This window comes from Scyliorhinus torazame, chromosome 16 (genome assembly GCF_047496885.1).
Source record: "Scyliorhinus torazame isolate Kashiwa2021f chromosome 16, sScyTor2.1, whole genome shotgun sequence".
Classification (NCBI taxonomy): Eukaryota; Metazoa; Chordata; class Chondrichthyes; order Carcharhiniformes; family Scyliorhinidae; genus Scyliorhinus; species Scyliorhinus torazame.
The window spans coordinates 56,109,135-56,130,150 of NC_092722.1; the positions used below are offsets into that span (position 1 = coordinate 56,109,135).

At 45.1% G+C, this 21,016-nt stretch overlaps 1 protein-coding gene across 5 annotated transcripts in view; it reads left to right on the plus strand.

Annotated features, from left to right (window-relative positions):
* LOC140392826 (centrosomal protein of 104 kDa-like) overlaps window positions 1–21,016 on the plus strand; it is a 493,850-nt gene that overhangs the window by 14,890 nt on the left and 457,944 nt on the right. For all 5 annotated transcript variants that reach the window (XR_011935433.1, XM_072478500.1, XM_072478503.1 and 2 more), the window contains 2 exons: window positions 4,247–4,309; window positions 15,361–15,437. Coding sequence is in view for 4 of the 5 variants with exons in the window: in XM_072478500.1 (XP_072334601.1) it covers window positions 4,247–4,309; window positions 15,361–15,437 (140 nt within the window). In the remaining variant the exon portion in view is untranslated. The remainder of the gene's footprint in view (window positions 1–4,246; window positions 4,310–15,360; window positions 15,438–21,016) is intronic.

Below are 21,016 nucleotides of genomic sequence, written 5' to 3' on the forward strand. Positions count from 1 at the left end.
GTTCATAAAGCTGGAGAGGATTAAGTTTGCCTTGAGAGGGTCTGCGCAGGGGTTCTACAGGCGGTGGCAACCGTTCCTAGACTATCTCGCGGAGCGTTAGAGGAAGGTCGGTCAGCAGCAGCAGCAACCTAAGGGGGGTTTGCCGGGGAGGGTGGATGAGCAAGAGATAACATGAAGGGTTGGGGAAACTGGCACGTGCGGGAGAGAGCCAGTGTATAAAGCTATGTAAACATACCATCTCACCATGTATATATCTTGCTCTGTGCGATTTCTTATTTTGTTACGGGGGGGGGGGTTATTGTTTGTAAGGGAGAAAAATTGTGTTAAAAAAACTTTAATAAATATATATTTTTAAAAAACATCTAGTGAATAATAAGTGTCTTTCATCGAAGTTGTGAAAAGTTGTACCACATAGTTGCTATTTAAGGGTTCATCTTGAGTTCAGAGTTGTGTACTGCTCAACACCTCCAAGCTGAGTTTCACCGTTTAAATGATTTAAATAAAGCAACATGGTACTTACCAGAATTCAGTAGCAGCCATTGAGGTGGATTTTTGCTGGTTCTTGAAGTGCTGTTTTGATGGCAGAATACTTCTGGTGCTATATTCTTCAGCAGTTACTGACAGCAAGATCACTTTCCTCCACCTGCCTTCAGCTGTTCTGATTAAGACAACTGCTCTATACTGGTCATCCCAGGGAGGCATCCAAAAGCCTGCAGAGTTGGGGATTTAACCGATTCGTAGCAACTTGAATTGCCCTCTTTAGGAGCATGGGCGAGTTTGGAGGCTTGTACCGTCTGCCCTTAGGATAAATGGCGTCACTGGAAACTGAAGTGGTAGGTCCGGCCACATGATTCGCTGCTGCTGTTTATTCAGGCTGGCTCCTGCGTTCTGGCCAAATTGGGCAATGCATATCAGCCCAGAGTATTTACACTGTTGATTTGCCAGGATTAGGAGCCAATATTTGTGAGCACAGTACGAAGTCTTACAACACCAGGTTAAAGTCCAACAGGTTTGTTTCGATGTCACTAGCTTTCGGAGCGCTGCTCCTTCCTCAGGTGAATGAAGAGGTCTGTTCCAGAAACACATATATAGACAAATTCAAAGATGCCAAACAATGCTAGGAATGCGAGCATTAGCAGGTGATTAAATCTTTACAGATCCAGAGATGGGGTAACCCCAGGTTAAAGAGGTGTGAATTGTCTCAAGCCAGGACAGTTGGTAGGATTTTGCAGGCCAGATGGTGGGGGATGAATGTAATGTGACATGAATCCCAGGTCCCGGTTGAGGCCGCACTCGTGTGCGGAACTTGGCTATAAGTTTCTGCTCGGCGATTCTGCGTTGTCGCGGGTCCTGAAGGCCGCCTTGGAGAACGCTTACCCGGAGATCAGAGGCTGAATGCCCTTGACTGCTGAAGTGTTCCCCGACTGGAAGGGAATATTCCTGCCTGGTGATTGTTCCACGATGTCCGTTCATTCGTTGTCGCAGCGTCTGCAAGGTCTCGCCAATGTACCACGCTTCGGGACATCCTTTCCTGCAGCGTATGAGGTAGACAACGTTGGCCGAGTCGCACGAGTATGTACCGCGTACCTGGTGGGTGGTGTTCTCACGTGTAATAGTGGTATCCATGTCGATGATCTGGCACGTCTTGCAGAGATTACCATGACAGGGTTGTGTGGTGTCGTGGTCACTGTTTTGAAGACTGGGTAGTTTGCTGCAAACAATGGTCCGTTTGAGGTTGCGCGGTTGTTTGAAGGCAAGTCGTGGGGGTGTGGGGATGACCTTGGCAAGATGTTCATCGTCATCAATGACGTGTTGAAGGCTGTGAAGAAGATGACGTAGTTTCTCCGCTCCGGGGAAGTACTGGACGACGAAGGGTATTCTGTCGGTTGTGTCCCATGTTTGTCTTCTGAGGAGGTCGGTCCGGTTTTTCGCTGTGGCGCGTTGGAACTGTCGATCGATGAGTCGAGTGCCATATCCCGTTCGTACGAGGGCATCTTTCAACGTCTGTAGATGTCTGTTACGCTCCTCCTCGTCTGAGCAGATCCTGTGTATACGGAGCGCTTGTCCATAGGGGATGGCTTCTTTAATGTGTTTAGGGTGGAAGCTGGAGAAGTGGAGCATCATGACGTTATCCGTGGGTTTGCGGTAAAGCGAAGTGCTGAGGTGACCGTCCTCGATGGAGACGAGTGTGTCCAAGAATGCAACTGATTTTGGAGAGTAGTCCATGGTGAGTCTGATGGTTGGATGGAACTTATTAATGTCATTGTGTAGTCGTTTCAGTGATTCTTCGCCGTGGGTCCAAAGGAAAAAGATGTCATCGATGTATCTGGTGTATAACATCAGTTGAAGGTCCTGTGCGGTGAGTAGGTCCTGTTCAAACTTGTGCATGAAGATGTTGGCGTATTGGGGTGCGAATTTGGTCCCCATGGCTGTTCCGTGCGTCTGAATGAAGAACTTGTTGTCGAAGGTGAAGACGTTGTGATCCAGAATGAAGCGGATGAGTTGCAGAATTGCGTCTGGAGATTGGCAGTTGTCGGTGTTGAGTACTGAGGCTATTGCAGCAATGCCGTCGTCATGGGGGATGCTGGTGTAGAGTGCCGAGACGTCCATTGTGACGAGAAATGTTCCTGGTTCAACTGGTCCATGGGTGCTGAGTTTCTGTAGGAAGTCCGTCGTGTCGCGACAGAAGCTGGGTGTACCTTGTACGATGGGTTTCAAGATGCCCTCGATGTAGCCAGAGAGGTTCTCACACAGGGTCCCATTGCCTGAAACGATAGGGCGGCCTGGTGTGTTGGCCTTGTGTATTTTCGGGAGGCAGTAGAGATCTCCAATGCAGGGAGTACGTGGGATGAGAGCACTTAGGGTGCTCTGAAGATCTGGATCCAAGGTCTTGATCAGTCTGTTAAGTTGGCGGATGTGTTCCTTGGTCGGATCTGCGGGTAACTGTCTGTAGTGTTCTTGGTTGTTCAGTTGTCGGTATACTTCTTTGCAGTAGTCCGTTCTGTTCAGTACGACAGTGGCCCCCCTTTGTCTGCTGGTTTGATGACGATGCATCATCATTGGTACGCGGTACATACTCGTGCGACTCGGCCAACACTGTCTACCTCATATGCTGCAGGAAAGGATGTCCCGAAGCGTGGTACATTGGCGAGACCATGCAGACGCTGCGACAACGAATGAACGGACATCGCGCAACAATCACCAGGCAGGAATGTTCCCTTCCAGTCGGGGAACACTTCAGCAGTCAAGGGCATTCAGCCTCTGATCTCCGGGTAAGCGTTCTCCAAGGCGGCCTTCAGGACCCGCGACAACGCAGAATCGCCGAGCAGAAACTTATAGCCAAGTTCCGCACACGAGTGCGGCCTCAACCGGGACCTGGGATTCATGTTGCATTACATTCATCCCCCACCATCTGGCCTGCGAAATCCTACCAACTGTCCTGGCTTGAGACAATTCACACCTCTTTAACCTGGGGTTACCCCATCTCTGGATCTGTAAAGATTTAATCACCTGCTAATGCTCGCATTCCTAGCATTGTTTGGCATCTTTGAATTTGTCTATATATGTGTTTCTGGAACAGACCTCTTCATTCACCTGAGGAAGGAGCAGCGCTCCGAAAGCTAGTGACATCGAAACAAACCTGTTGACTTTAACCTGGTGTTGTAAGACTTCGTACTGTGCTCACCCCAGTCCAACGCCGGCATCTCCACATCAATATTTGTGAGGAGAGACTTGAGATATGGACCAGCTCCACTGGAACAGAGAAGTCTAGCAGGAGACTTGATGAAAGCTTTTGTAAATCTGAACAGTTTTGATGGTGAAAAGGAAGGAAAATTTCCTCCAGTTTGGAGGTTACTGACCAGTGTACCATTTTATATGGTCATTTAAGAGACCAAGGAGGGCGTTTAAGGGTTTTCTTTACACAGATTCTTTGCCATAGGAAAATTGGCTTAATATTTGAAGCAAAGGAAGATGCAGAGCTAAGGACAGAGAACAGGACAATGGAATTAATTTGGATTGTTCTCAAGAGCTGGTCCTCACATGATGCTCAATACCACAAAATGGAATGTTTCTGTACTGTGGATTTTTGGGAACTTATCAGTTAAACCAACAACCAGTCTGGTTCCAAGCAGCATTTTTCTATGAAATAACAGAGTGCTGGTAGGCTTTAAATGGATAATTATAAAGCTGGAATCCATCTGAAGGATAATTTATATATTTCTAATCTGTGTATATTTAATTTTAGGTTGCCCTGGTAGCTGTTAACATCCTTGGAGATCCAGTAGATTACAATGAGACAAGTATAACTGTGAGTAGAAATAGATTAAATCTATCATATACCTCATGAGGTGGAGCAATGCCAATAGTGCAGGTTCAATTCCCATACTGGCTGAGGTTATTCATGAAGGCACCACCTTCTCAACCTTGCCCCTCGCCTGAGGTGTGGTGAGCCTCTGGTTAAATCACCATGTGTCAGCTCTTTCTCATCTGGGACTGTGGTGACATTTGCATTTACTTTCTTTTTCATTTAGAGTACCCAATTTTTCCCCCAATTAAAGTGAATTTAGCGTGGCCAATTCACCTACCTTGCACATCTTTCTGGGTTGTGGGGGTGAAACCCACGCGGACATGGGGAGAATGCAAACACCACACAGACGGGGCCGGGATCGAACCAGGGTCCTCACTGCCGTGAGGTGGTAGTGCCAACCACTGCTCCATGCTGCCCTGACTTTAATTCCATATAATGTGTCTAGTATTATGCTTAGCACACTTCACAACGCACTTCAGGAGATTGGAGTTGGTTGAAAATGCATTTTGTTTTAATAGTTATTTCAAGCCCAGTCCTTTTTGTCCTAGGTGTTTAGCCGTTGTGTTACAGGACAAATGCAGAATTATTGGAGGAAGCCCTCAGGAATCTCAAGTTGACTTAGAGCGCTGTGTTATGAGGAAAGACTGCTTATACTGGCACTTTCCTCTGGTGAATGGGAGGAGTGAGAAGGACTTAAATTGAGGTCTTTTACAGGCGTGGATAATTTGAATACAGAAAGGTTGATTAATTTAAACAGTTTAAAGTCAAAATTGGCAAAGTAAAATCGGGAATTTGGGCAACTTGCTTTTGGTGAGGATAGGATGATAGACCAGAAGTTCTGGGATAGTGGAACCAAAAGCCATTCTGGCCGTTGGAATATTGAATTAATTGTTACTAGGAAATGATATACCAAGCTGTTAGCTCCAGAATTGCATTAAGGAAGCTGATTGAACGTGTCGCTGGTTCGGGCCAATAGCCAATGTTCGAATCATTTCCATGCTATGTAATAAAAAGAGAAAATGCTGGAAGCATGGCAAGTCGGGTATCTTGTGAGACAAACACAGTTTTACATTTTACCTTTAATCTGAACTGCAAGATGTTAGATCCAAAAGGCTTTTACAGAAATACATGGGTAGGGAAAGAACAAAAGGGAAAGACTTGTGATGAGATGGAGAACAGGAGTGATTGCATTGTACGGAGGGTGGTGCTAAAAGGCAGATAGTGATCATGAGGTGATCATAGAAACAAAAGTTTGGTACAGAAAAGATGTAATTTGTTAATTCGGCAATGGAGTTGAGAGGATTGTGTCTTGGGAATTTGGTGGAGGGAGGTGGGTAGATCCTGGGGCATTGACCACCCTGCTGAATGTAACCATAGGGATTCTCCAACCCAAGCGTCAGCCCATGCCTCTTTCTCTCTGGGAGACACCCTCAAATACCAGATCCTGGTATCTGACTGAGGTTAAAATGTGAAGTTGTTAATACTTGAAAGAAAGCTGAGGTGCTGTTGTTTGCATTGCATTTCATTGGACTAATGTGGGAAACAAAGAGGTGTGGTCAGGAGTATGAGTGAAACTAAAAATTAAGGTGGCAAGCAATCTTTGGGTCACTGGACTGGAGGTGCTCAATGTAGAGCAAAGTACATCAGGAGCGCTTTATGAAAAGCTCCAAGGACTGATTGCCAAAATGGTGCAGTATCTGGATACAATACAAACTGCTGAGGAGCTATTGAGCAGAAGAGAATGTTTTTTGAAGACCTGTTGCAGGCATAGTTAATGGCTTTAATGGCCTGCTTGCCTCGGCGATTGTCATATCTTCAGTTCAAAGAACCCTGCTTACAGTCGTTAAACTCTAACTGCATTCTTTACTGATTTATCTTCCCACCTTTATTTTATTCAGTTGTATGAGGAGATTTGTTTATCATCCAGTATCTAGTTCAGATGAAGGACCCAACCCTGAAACATTCATTTATTTTTGTTTTTCAGCACTTGCACATTTTTTTTCAAACCTTGTAAAGGGATGCAAAACCAGACTTTTGGTGGAATTACATATTTTGAAATGTTTTCCTGACCTCCGCCTTTGTAGTCTTTTTTTTCTTTGCTTTGCAGATATGTAATCCAGCCAATCCTGTTCTGATGTTAGAATGAACGTCATTATGTATTACATTTGCTAACTGCCTTAAACGTTAAAACGTTGAAGGCTGTTTGCCAATTTTTATAAAAATGCGTTGGTCCTAGGGCCCGGTCGGTAGGGTATATTTGTCACCCGTGCTGCCAGCCACACCTTCAATCATCTTTCTTTTACAGCACTAATTAACTTGTGTTACTCAACACATCAATTTCCCCAAGGTGTCCCAATCATTGGTGTTTCATATCTGAAACTACCACAAAATGTTCACTTGTGATTTTACTTTTCTGCAGCCTCACCAAATAGAAAACATTGGCAACTCTAAAAATCGATGTTTGATGGTGATGAATTCCGAATTAAAATTCAAAGCGACTATGGTGGCCTCAAACATAAACAATTCTGTTTCCCTTGCTCCCAGTAAAGAACCCTGACTGTTTCCCCTTTTCATATTTATATCTTGATCTCAACTAATATGCTGGGATTCCCAAATCTCTGTGATCGTATGGAACGCAAGATCCAAATGGGATTAGCTTTGATAAAGGGTCACCTGGACTTGAAACGTTAGCTCTTTTCTTCTCTTACAGATGCTGCCAGACCTGCTGAGATTTTCCAGCATTTTCTCTTTTGGATCCAAATGGAAAATCAATTATTTAAAAAAAATATATATATTTTATTAAAGTTTTCAAACACAATTTTTTCCCCTCACAAATCAACAAAAATGGTAACATGATAACTGCTATATAACATTGTTTAAATAACATAGTAAACTAACTAAATAACACTAAGTAATGCTCCCCCCCACCCCCTCTCCCCCTCTAAAACACAAACAATTTACCCCCCCCCCCCCCCGGGTTGCTGCTGCTGGCCATCTATCTTCCCCCTAACGTTCCGCTAGGTAGTCGAGGAACGGTTGCCACCATCTGGTGAACCCTTGAGCCGATCCTCTCAGCGCAAACTTCATCCGCTCTAGTTTTATGAACCCCGCCATATCGTTTATCCAGGCCTCCAGTCCGGGGGGTTTCGCTTCCTTCCACATGAGTAAAATCCTACGCCGGGCTACTAGAGACGCAAAGGCCACGATGTCGGCCTCTCTCGCCTCCTGCACTCCCGGCTCATCCGCTATCCCAAATATAGCTAACCCCCAGCCTGGCTTGACCCGGACCTTCACCACCTTCGAGATCACTCCCGCCACTCCCCTCCAATACCCCTCCAGTGCCAGACACAACCAAAACATATGTGTGTGTTTCGCCGGACTTCCCCCGCACCTCCCGCACTTGTCCTCCGCTCCGAAGAACCTGCTCAACCTTGCGCCCGTTATGTGTGCTCTATGCAGCACCTTAAATTGGATCAGGCTAAGCCTGGCACACGAGGAAGAGGAATTTACCCTACTTAGGGCATCAGCCCACAAACCCCCCTCAATCTCCTCCCCGAGCTCCTCTTCCCATTTTCCCTTTAGTTCGTCCACCAGCTCCTCCCCCTCTTCTCTCATCTCTCGGTATATCTCTGACACTTTGCCCTGCCCGACCCACACCCCCGAAAGCACCCTGTCCTGGATCCCTTGTGTCGGGAGCAGCGGAAATTCCCTCACCAGTTGTCTCGTGAACGCTCTCACCTGCATATATCTAAAGAAATTTCTCAGGGGCAGCTCACACTTTTCCTTAAGCGGCTCCCAAGCTCGCAAACGTCCCATCTATAAATAAGTCTCCCACTCCTGATTCTTGCCCCGTGCCAGCTCTGGAATCCTCCGTCCAGCCTCGCTGGGGCAAACCTATGGTTGTTCCTGATCGGGGACCACACCGAGGCTCCCAGCACACCCCTCTGTCGCCTCCATTGCCCCCAGATACTTAATGTTGCCGCCACCACTGGGTTTGTGGTAAATTTTTTTGGGGAGAGCGGTAGTGGCGCCGTCATCAGCGCTTTTAAGCTCGTTCCTTTGCAGGACGCCATCTCCAGCCTTTTCCACGCCTCTCCCTCTATCATCCATTTACGAATCATCGCCACGTTGGCGGCCCAATAGTAATCGCCCAAATTCGGCAATGCCAGTCCCCCTCTGACTTTGCTATGTTGTAGGAACCCCCTCCTTACCCTCGGGGCCTTCCCTGCCCACAAGAAGCTCGTGAATTTTCTATCTATTTTTTTGAAAAGGACCTTAGTGATCAGTATAGGGAGACATTGGAACACGAATAGGAACCTCGGGAGGACCATCATGTTAATCGCCTGCCCGCCAGTGACAGCGGCTGCATATCCCACCTTTTGAAATCCTCTTCCATTTGTTCCACCCGTCGAGTCAGATTGAGTCTGTGTAAGGTTCCCCAGCTCCTGGCTATCTGAATCCCCAGGTATCGGAAGTTTCTTTCCACTCTCCTTAGCGGTAGGCCATCTATCCCTCTACTCTGGTCCCCAGGGTGTATCACAAAAAGCTCACTCTTTCCCATGTTAAGCCTATATCCCGAGAAATCTCCAAACTCCCTCAATATCTGCATGACCTCTGTCATCCCCCCCACTGGGTCCATCACATACAGCAGTAGGTCATCTGCGTAGAGTGACACTCGGTGTTCCTCTCCCCCTCTAACCACCCCTCTCCATTTTCTGGAGTCTCAGCGCTATGGCCAGTGGTTCAATTGCCAGCGCGAACAGTAATGGGGACAACGGGCATCCCTGTCTTGTTCCCCTGTGTAGTCGAAAATACTCCGACCTTTGCCGATTTGTGACCACACTTGCCGTTGGGGCCCCATATAGGAGTTTAACCCAGCTGACAAACCCCTCCCCGAACCCGAACCTCCTCAGCACCTCCCATAGATACTCCCACTCCACCCTATTAAATGCCTTCTTCTGCATCCATTGCCGCCACTATCTCTGCCTCTCCCTCTGCTGGGGGCATCATTATCACCCCTAATAGCCGTCGCACATTGACATTTAATTGTCTCCCCTTTTCGAACCCTGGCTGGTCTTCGTCCACCATTATCAGGTTTCCTACCTCCAGGTCCGGGATACGTCCCAGCATCCGCTTCATAAATCCCGCATCATCCCAATTCGGGGCATATACATTAACCAACACGACCTCCATTCCCTGCAGTCTGTCACTCACCATCACATATCTGCCACCGCTGTCCGCTACAATGTTCCTAGCCTCGAATGACACCCGTTTCCCCACCAGTATGGCCACCCCTCTATTCTTTGCATCCAGCCCTGAGTGGAACACCTGTCCCACCCATCCTTTCCTTAACCTAACTTGGTCCGCCACCTTCAGGTGCGTCTCCTGAAGCATGGCCACGTCTGCCTTCAGTCCTTTTAAGTGCGCGAACACTTGGGCCCTCTTAATCGGCCCATTTAGGCCTCTCACGTTCCACGTGATCAGCCGAACTGGGGGGCTGCCTGCCCCCCTCCCCTGTCGACTAGCCATCACCCTCTCTGGGCCAGTCCCACGTCCCGGTTCCGCGCACCCACCCGTTCCCCAGGTAGCGCATTCCCGCCCCGACCACCTTTTCTTTTACCAGTTCCCTTTCGATCTCTGCAGCAGCAACCCAGTTATTTCCTCTCTCTCTCTCTCTCTCTCTCTCCCTCCCTCTCTCTCTCTCTCTCTCCTCCCCCCCCCCCCCCAAGATCCCCATCTAGCATGGTTACTACCCCCCTATTGCTTCTGAAAGTCAGCTGACTTCAACTGACCCCGGCTTCTCATGCTCTCTCCTTGACCCCCCTGTGTGGGGAACTCCCATCCACCTTGCGCCTATCTTCCCGCCATCATCTTTCTGGCACGGAAACAAGAAAAATAAACCCCGTATTCTCTAGAGCCGTCCAGCCCCTCGTGGCGCAGCTCCCTCTGCCGCCCCACTCCCATTCCCCATCCCCCGCCTATGTCTCTTCTTCCCTCCCACCGGCGCCCACACTTCTCAGTGTACCCCCCCCCCCCTCCCCAATTTACATCTCTATATACATCAGCATTGTTGTTTCCCCTCCAACATCAGTCCCTCAGTTCTGATCCAGTTTCTCATTTTTAATGAAGGTCCATGCTTCTTCCGCCGTTTCGAAGTAGTGATGCCTCTCCTGGTGCGTGACCCACAGTCGCGCCGGCTGCAACATCCCGAACTTCACCTTCTTGTGTAGCACCTCCTTGGCTCGATTAAAACTCGCCTTCCTTCTCGCCACCTCCGCACTCCAATCCTGGTACACTCGTACCACCGCATTCTCCCATCTACTACTTCGTACCTTTTTGGCCCATCTCAGAACCACCTCTCTGTCATTGAAGCGGTGAAATCGCACGATCATCGCCCTAAGTGGTTCTCCCGCCTTTGGTCTCCTCGCAGGGACCCGATGGGCCCCTTCCACTTCCAAGAGGCTCGAGGGGGCCTCGGCTCCCATTAGCGAGCGTAGCATCGTGCTCACGTAAGCCCCGCCGTCCGCTCTTTCCACTCCCTCGGGGAGACCCAGGATCCGGAGGTTCTTTCTCCGTGATCAGTTTTCTAGGACTTCAATCCTTTCGGTGCACTTCTTGTGGAGCGCCTCGTGCGTCTGCATTTTGACCGCCAGGCCCAGGATCTCGTCCTCATTGTCCGTCACCTTCTGCTCCACCACACGAAGCTCCATCTCCTGGGTCTTTTGTGTCTCCTTAAGCCCCTCAATTGCTTGTAGCATCGGGGCCAGCACCTCCTTTTTAAGCAGCTCCACACACCGTCTTAAAAATTCGTCCTGGTCCGGTCCCCATGTCGCCTGGGCTCCCTCCGCCGCCATCTTGCTCCTTTCTTCCTTCTGCCCCTGCCCTCGAGGATTCTTCGAGATCTGGCCGCCGCCGCCGATATTTTTCTTTTTCGCTGGGGGGGACTCCCTGTTGTCTCATCCCACACAGGGTGTCGTCCCGAAAAATATCCCCGTTGGGGCTCTTAAAAGAGCCCGAAGGTTTGTTCGAGCTGGAGCCACCGAAACGTGCGGCTTAGCTGGTCATCGCTGCAACCGGAAGTCGGGAAATCAATTATTCTAGTGCAAGTAATAAGTTTAAAAAAAGACCCTGAAATATCTGTACATTCCAAAGTACTTCTGCCTGACTGGATTGTTGGTGCAGAAATTGTGATAACAAAGAGCCTTGAAATTGGAATATCCATAAGGAAAAATGTTTGCTATATCATCCAGCAAATGGAATACGTGCCATAAATGTTTATATTATGGTTTAACTGATTATGGCACAGGATTTATTTGTATCTGACTTCCAAGTTCCATCAGAGCTGCTGATCATCACTTAATTGAAAAGCTATTTTTAACACAATTATCAAAACATCGCTGTCTTTCCTTTCTGTTCAAATAACTTTCATCTGCTGGAAAGTGGAAACAAATGTTATTTTCTGATCTAAACAATTCCATTCAGTTCCTTTTTAAAAAAAAAAAAAGCTGGCAGTTTTTGGCCACCTTGGGCGACTACTTTGTTTACCTCGTGGATGGACACACCGATCCTGATTGGTCCGCAGTCTTAATGGTAATAGAAAATAAACAAAGGGGAAACTGATGTTTCTACCCACTTGAAGTCTAATAAGTTCATCCATTTGAGGTGGCCTATAGAAGTGTTTTCATTTCACTGCAGATCATAAAGGTGCTACAGTTTTTTGTCCCCTCACATTGCATGGACGTTGCCACTTTGTGCTTTAATTTGCATGTGATTCCTTGTCACAAATTTTCAGATCTTTTTATCTTCAGCCACAATCCTTCCTGTCTTGTGCCGTTAGAGGCCGATAATATACAATATTGAACATTGGACAGAACATAATCCATTTGCTTTAAGAAACAATAGAGGTACCATTACACTAGGTGTATTCTACTGGCCACCAACTAGTAGAAAAGATAGAGAAGTGCCTTTGCAGGGAAATTAGAGAGGTGCATAAACTAGAGCAGAGTGATAATGCGGGGCTTTATTATTCACGCAGTTAATGTGAGGATAATTAGTGTAAAGGACAGAGGGGCTAGATTGGAGAAGTTGGGCTGTTCACCTGTAGAAGACCAGTTTGAGAAGGGGTTTAATCCAGGTATTCCGAATCATGCGAGGTCCAGGCAGAATAGATAGTGAGAAACTGTTCCCATTGGTGGAACGGTCAAGAACCGGAAAACACCTAGTGAGGTGAAGAAGGTGTGGGGTGAGGTGGGTGATAAGGGGAAAAACATTTTCACTCGGCAAATTTGGATTCCAACTCCAGTTCCCGTTAGCTCCCTTATCTCTCCACAGATGCTGTCAGACCTCCTGAGATTGTCCAGTATTTTCTGTTTTTGTTTTGGATTGCAGCATCTGCAGTAATTTGCTTTTACTTTTACTCAACAAATGGTTGGAATCTGCAGTGCACTAGTCGAGTGTGGTTGAGGGAAATTCAGGCAAGGCTGTAAGAAAATAATTAGATCACCTGTTGAGAGAAATTTCAGGGATAAGGAAGTGGGCCTTGCTGAGTTGCTACTGCATGGGGCAATACAGACCAAATGGCCTCCTGTGCTGTAGCCATTTATGTCACTAAAAGATAATTGAACATTCGCACTAAAAGCAAATGCGGTTGCAAATCCATTTTGCTTAGGACAGCAATTACCTGCTACTTAGTCGAACTTCATTGTTTGTAAGAAGTTTCTCAACCGCGCTGTTGATTATATTCTTCATGTGGATGCTGTCTCTGGGAAACACAATCTATTGCCAGCAGGTGGCATCAGAACACCATTCATTTGAGAAAATGTGACTGCAATTTCTTGTTTCGGCCGACCAGATCTTCAAACATATGGGATGAATTTTCTTGCTTTGTTCAGGGAAAATCAGTACTCACTGGTCTGCTTTTACAACAAACCCGGCTCCACGTTTATGCTGCTGACATCCAGCTCTACCTCACCACTACTTATGATGGAAATCTCCAACTAAATAATGGGAAGGCTGAAGCCATTGTCTTTGGTTCCCATCACATGATGTTCACAAGCCGCCCTGTCCATTCCACTCCCTAGTAACTGCCTGCAGCCAACTCAAGCTGCTCTGAATTTTGTTATATTTAACCCAAAGGTGAACTTCCGACCACGCACCTGTATCACCACTAAGACTGCCTACTTCCACCTCTCCTCATCCATGCCACTGTTATCTTTGGTCACGACCAGCTTTCTTGCCAGCCCTTCATCTTTCACCAGCCATACACTTGAGCTCATCCATTATTCCCTGTACCTTAAATCGCACCAAGTTCCATTCACCCGTTCTCCCTTGGCTCGCTGTCCTACACTGAATCCTAATCCAGCAACACCACAATTTTACAAATCTCGATTGTAGTTTCTCCATGGCCTCACTCAACCGTGCCCTGATAACCTGCTCCAGCCATCCAATCCTCTGAGATTCCTGCACTGTTGGTCATTTGCCCTGATATTTGCTTATGTTGCTCAGTGCCTTTGTTTGATAATGATCCTGTGACATGCCTTGTGATGTTTTACTACATTAAAGTTGCTATATAAATGCAAGCTATTTGCATTAAAAATGCATAGAATTCGGTGTTAAAACTTTCCCTTTGAAATCATAGATTCAATGGCGCACTCCAGTTGTGTTAATTTTCTGAAAGTTTGCACTTGCGGTATAAAAGTGCATTGTAATACCTGGTCTGGCCTATATGTGATTCTAGATCCACAGCAATGTGGTTGATTCTTAAATGCCCTTCGGAATGGGCAATGAATGCTAACACAGCCGTGACACCCACATCCCGTGAACGAATAAAAAAAATAGTTGATCGGGGTACCATTCAGCCATTATCTTTCTGCGAGCTTCAGCTTCTTCATTTGAGCAATATGCATTGATCACACTTGCCTGTTCTTTACATATTTGGTGTAACACTGTATTCTATAGTAATTATTTAAAATCATTTTTTAAATCTCAGTTGAGAAGGCTAATTACAACCTATCAACGTATTTAAAACCATGGAGGGACAGTAATGCTCACTGAAACTATTCTTGTTCTACATCAATAATCATTTATTGCCTAACCTCCTGTCCTCCTTTGAAACAGACTGAGGGAATATTTACTTTGCTGGAATGTGTACCAGTCCTATATTGCTATAAATCTCCATGTGCACCCGTTGGTGTAGACGTGGGCTGTTTTCTGCTTTACCTTGCACTGGTGCTGAGCCTCGCCATGTGTTTGGAATTTTTATATTGATGATGATCTGGCAGTGTAATATTTGATCCATGTGGCATTTTGCCACCTTGATGTCTGAACACACTGGGAAAAATGCAGCAAGTAGGCAGCAGGAGTTTCAGCATTTGTTTTAGAACCTTTTGTTATAAATAGCATTCAGCCCAATTTCTGTTAGCAGACTGCATAAAAGTGCAATTGGAGCCAGAAGTTTAGTTTCTGAAATGTTTACGTTTGGGTTTTTTAATCCCTCCCATGTTTATGCGTACATACAAGCAGACTTTGTGTGGGACTGTAGAACTCCATGCTGCATAAAGTTTTACCTCGTATCACCATTGGCTCTATTACCAATCACCTTCAAACAATGTCCTCTGGTTCTTAATCCATTTTCCAATATGAACAGTTTCTGTCTATTTGCTCTGTGATTTTGAATTCCTCTATCAAACTTCCTCTCGGCCTTCTCTGAAAACAAGCTTTAGCCTTTCCGAATTATCCATGTAACTCCGTTTCTCACCCCAAAAAACATTCTTGTAAATCTATTCTGAACTCCGTGAAACTTTCACATCCATCCTGAAGCACAGCATCCAAAATTGGATGCAATACTCCAGCTGAAGCTGGCGGTGTTTTATAAAAGTTTATCATAAAGCTCCTTTCCTCTTTTTTCTTGTCCATTATTATCAGGACTGTCTTATCGTAGCTCAATGCAGAGGTGGCGGAGTGTAATAATTGCATAGGTCTACAGAGCTAAATGCTGTCTCAACTAAATTAATTGAAGTAATTCAGTGAAAAGTTTTCCTTTTTTCTTACAGCCCACAAAAGAGAAGCTAATTGATCATTACCTTGGATGTAGCCCAGACGACCCAGCACTCGATAGAACTTATTTCGGGTAAATAGTTACAATGCTCTTCATTGACAAGTATTTGAACAGTAAAAAGTCCTGCAGCATGGTCATGTGGTTGTCCCTGAAACTGTGCACATAGTTTCTGCAGAGACTGAAGATGTATAAACTTGCTGGTTGTTCTGTAGTATCATTGGGAGTGGGGCTTCTGATTGATTGTGACTGCTCCCACCAAGAGGATCTGTGCTGTTAAGGCAATGTCATTTAAATAGGTTGAGCATAATAGATCTGTCAGTGTAGTGGTTTTATTTAAATATAAATTTAGAGTACCTAATTATTTTTTCTCCAATTAAGGGGCAACTTAGCGTGGCCAATCCACCTATCCTGCACATCTTTTTGTGTTGTGGGTGTGAGACCCACCCAGACATGGGGAGAACGTGCAAACTTCATAAGGACAGTGACCCAGGGCCGAACCCGGCTCCTCAGTGCTGAGGCAGCAGTGCTAACCACTGCCCCACCGTGCTGCCGAGTACAGTGGGTTGTTGATAGTAAATTATAGCATATGATCTCATTTGTGTCAGAGGAAAGCTGCAGCATCGTTTTTCTTTTTAGTTTTGTCCTTTTCTGATTAGAAATTAATGTAAAGCTGTTTTGAGATTACATCAACCCAATGCTCCCAGGTGTGAACTGCCTTTCTGGAAGGACAAAGAAACAATGGAGTGGAAACAACAAATCATATTTATTTTAAAATTATGGAAATCCAGCCGTTTTACTGAAGTAATTTTGCAATTGTTGGCAGCCAAGTAGGCAATGGCCAGAAACATACTGAAACTCCAATATTTCAACTGCAGTTTTGGTTGTGAATAGCAATTAATTTGCCGTTTTATGATTTTCTATCTGGACAGGGGAACATGTGGCTTGTAGGTAGTAACATTTTGTTCCCGCAGTTTCTATGCACTACTTACCTAAACGTACCTGATGGCAAAATGTAATTTTTGTATCAAAATTAAGAATTGGACATTGACATTGAAGGACTTGGGAAATGACACTATTTTGCTTGGATGTTTCAGGATGTTTAATAAATGAAATGTAAAAGTACATAGATAAAAGTCAATAAAAACTGAAGTTGCATGTTTTAGAAATAAGACTCCTTGCAAAGAAAGAGAGACTTGCATTTATAGAACACCTTTCACTACCACTGGCTGTCTCAACGTGCTTTACAGCCATTGAAATGCTTTTAAATTTAGTCAAATTGTTGTAATGTTGAAAATATGCTATCAGATTATGTACAGCAAGCTCTCACACATAGCCATGTGATATTGAACAGGGAAGATGCTTTTGTGCTGTTGATCAAGAGGTAAGTATTGGCCAGGGCACTTGTGGATAATTCCTCTGCTGCTGAGAAATAGTGCAATGTCTACCTGAGTGGGCAAGCAACTCCACACAGTGTGACCATTGAAAGTGCTGTACTCCTTCAGTATTTCACTGAAGTTTTGGCCTCTATTTTGTTTTTAAATCCTTGATTGGAATTTGAACCCACGATGTTGTAATTCCGAGGTAAGAGCGCTACCAGCTGAGCAACAGATGAAAAACTAAAATATATTACTGCCTCCCCTAAAATTTCTTCATGAGTTCAACTAAACTTTTTAATTTAGTTTGTGTTCAAGGATGAACCTATGTTATAACAGTGACTAAAAACACACTTTGTTGGCTGTAAAACATTTTGAGATGGTCTTGAAAAGCACTATGTGAATGCAAGGCTTTCTTTTAATAGTGACTACACTCCAAAAATACTTGATTGCTTTGAAAGCATTTTGGGCATCCTGAGTTTGTGCAAGGCATGATATAAATGAAACTATTTTTTCTTTTTAATACCGATTTGGAGGTGGTGCAGCGATAGCACTGCTGCCTATTGCGCTGAGGACCTGGTTCGATCCTGGCCATGGGTCTGTGCGGAGTTTACACATTTTCCCTTTGTCTGCAACCCCCACAACCCAAAGAAATGCAGGTTACGTGGATTGGCCAGGCTAAATTGTCCCTTAATTGGGGAAAACATTTGGATACAGTAATTTAAAAAACAATACTGATTTGGAGGTGCAAGTAACTTTCTTTGAATATAATGGTGTATCCTTAATGAATACCCTGAGCATTGTGCCATTGTAAATGGGAAATCTACAATTTAAAACACTCTCCTCCCTCCCATTCTGACCTTTAGTTGTGAGTGACCTGGCAGTTAAAATAGCAAGTTGTGTGTCACTGAACAAAGTAATATTCAGTTTTTTTAAATGAGCATCGTGCTTCGAGAAATAACTCTTAATTTGTGATTAGTTAGTTTTGTCCAGTTCATGGAATGTGTTGAGACTTGATCATTGCCTGAGATTTATCACACATGTGGTGGATTGTTAAATTGAATTATTAATAAACTAGAAGCGATGTATAACGTTTTGTGCCACCCTCCAGTATACAGGCTACAATCTGAACTGCTCGAGTTCTTACTTTGCTTTGCGTTTTGCAGAAGGTGAATGACCATATGTTAAATTTCCATCAAAAGTTTTGAATTTTTTCCCTCCAATCTCAATAACTGAATTACAAGATCCATTTGCTGTTGCATTTTACATTATGCAATTCCAAGCATTAGAATTTGGAAGAACAATAGCTGTGATTTGTATGCTTTAGTTCTCTTAATCAGATATTCATGCAGCTTTTTTAAGGAAGTTAGTCATCTCTGAATATTCAAGATTTCATCCTTATCATTTGCCCTTTTTTTTTTTTTTTGCATCCATGTGACCTGTTAGCAGCATTTTCCTGAAACATTGCATTAGATCCTATATATTACCTGCCATATTTCCTTCTCCCTCACGTGCTCTCAATTAGTTTTCCTCTAATCTATTACAATGATTATTGTAAATTTTCATTTTGAAACGTATTAGGAGTATCACTTCTGAGACTTCCGGTGGTGGCCATGGTATGAGTGGTTGTACACAGGGCAGCTCTTGATTGAAGGCGTAGAAAAGAGCTGTTTTTACCCGAAATCGGGTGTAACTGCAAGTGGGAGGATAAGTCCTCGTCCCCCCCGGGGGGAGTGGCATGTCTGCTGGTTACCAAACCAGGCAAAGAAGGTGAAAGAAGTGGCCAACAAGTTGAAAGAGACCTGTGGCGCAGTAGCTTTTGGAAAGATGGCAGAGCGGAAGGCCCCGGATGGAACAGTTGATGGCCTTCATCAGGGAAGAGGTCCACCAGCAGAGGAAGGAGATGCAGGAGGTTTGCTCGAACGTAATCAAGTGGGCTATGGCACGCCTAAGGGGCTCGATGGAGAAGGTGGGAAAATGTCTGGAGGCACGGGGGTCGCAGATCCGAGAGATGGAGAGGGTGATGTCGGAACACAGCGATAGACTGGAGGCGCAGGGGCTTTCAGGAGACCTTTGTAAGACCGTGGTGGAGGAGCTGGGAAACGGGTCGAAAGGGCAGAATCTGCGAACAGTGGCCTTCCTGAAGGAGTGGACGTTGCGAGTGCCACAAGGTACGGTTCAGGGATGCTAGCGGGGCTGATGGAGGAGGGGGTGTTGGAGAGAGCACACAGGTCTCTTGAGAGGCAGAAGCCAAGAGCTGGGGAGCCCCCGCCGGCAGAGATCGTGAGACTCCACATGTTTGTGGTGAAAGAGAATATCCTGCAGTGAGCCAACGAGAAGCGGAACTGTGAATGGGAGGGTAAGAAGGACGAATACTCCAGGATATTGGAGCTGGACTGGCAAAAAACGGCTTGCTGGGTTCAACAGGGTCAAGGCGGTGCTGTATCGATGACAGATCAGATTGAAGTGCTCTACCCGACGCAACAATGGGTGACTTAGGAGGGTCGGGAATATTATTTTTAGACCCCAGAAGTGACCAATTACCTAATCGGGGAGCATAAACTGGGAAAACCGAACAATCTATTCATTTATATTTATATTTGAATTGATCTGTTGACTGTTGGAAGGATTTCCTACAATCTCTTAGCAAGAGCCATTTGCTTGTATGAATTTACTCTTTCAACCAAGGTCAATTTAAATAAGTCCCAGTGAATGTATTTTTCTGTTGACCCAATTGGTTATTTGCCCACAAATTTCTCAGCAATTGTCTCTCCTGTAAAAATTAATTGCTTCCTGTGTATATTGCTTCCTGTGTGTACTGCCAGTGTTAGATTAACTAAACACTGGAGGGGTGGCAGTGATGAGCATCCTAAAGAGTAATAAAAGGAAAAGACTGCAGATTCTGGAAATAAAAATGAGAAATTCTGGAAAAACTCAGCAGTTCTGGGAGCATCTGTGGAGAGAGAAACAGTTGATGTTTCTAGTTCATATGACTTCAATCACCCTGCATATTCTTTCTTTTCTGATAACCATTGAATTGCATATTGGATTCTTCGACTGAAGGATCTCAGGCTTGCAGGAAAGTGGTGGCATTTATTTTGGCTTTTCAAAAGACCTCTTATTCAGTGCCGCCAAATAGACTAATGATTAAGGCAATGTGGAGTGAGAGGAGAAATAACGGATTGTGTTGCTAACTGGCTTCGAGGGAAAACGAGCAGAGAATGGTAATAAAAGGGTGGCAGAAAGTGGGAAGTTGTGTTCCTCGAGGATAAGTGCTGTTCACAATTTATATTAACAAATTGGACTTGGGTTTGTGGTAAAGGAAATGGACTAGTAATAGAGTCCCATGCTAATACTCCGGGGACACGGAATTCAAATCCCGCCACGGCAGATGGTGCAAGTTAAATTAATTATTGCAGGTGGAAAGTTTTCTAAGATGGTTATGTTTTAAACTGTCTCCTTAATTCAAGGTAAGTTGGAGTAATGGCGAAGGACATGTGATCTCCTAGTTCTGTCCAACTACAAGCCTAAGTGACCTGGTTGCCATGGGAACTAGGGATCCCAGGTCCAATCTTATTGATAACCAAGTGCCAGGTTTCTCTGGGCACAATGAAAGTGATGTCTGGCTTTGCTATGGGCAGATTTAGAGAATCCCAGGCAGCCAGATTTGGAGTGTTTAAAAGTAGAACTTGATGTCAAATCACTTATTCTGTGCTGTCAAATCACTTATTCTGTGCTGAATGCAACGGTGCGTTCTGTAGAGGAGCAGGGTTCATTGACAGCAGCTTCCAAATTGCTGCATTTTGCAGCACATGTGGAGTACTAGAAGTTGCTGACAGTTCACCATCATTACAACAATAAATACGATCCTATAATGTTGAATTTGTTGGTTATGGGGAAGGGAGAGTGGCTAAACAGACTGAGGGGAAAGTCCTTTTTAGGTTTTACTTTTGATCAGCAATCCTTGATGCAGAATGTTGATTGAAGGATCAGAATTGTTAGTTCAACTGTCCATCCCCACCAAAGTATTTTCTTGGAGGTCTGTTGCCATTGCATTTTTTTTTTTGCAGGCTTGCTTCCAACATTGTTTTTTTTTTTAATACCCAATTATTTTTTTCCCCAATTAAAGGGCAATTTAACATGGCCAATCCACCCACCCAGACATGGGGAGAATGTGCAAACTCCACATGGTTAGTGACCTGGGTCCGGGATCAAACCTGGGTCCTCAGCACCGTGTGGCAGCAATGCTTGCCACCGTGCTGCCCCTTTCGAACGTTG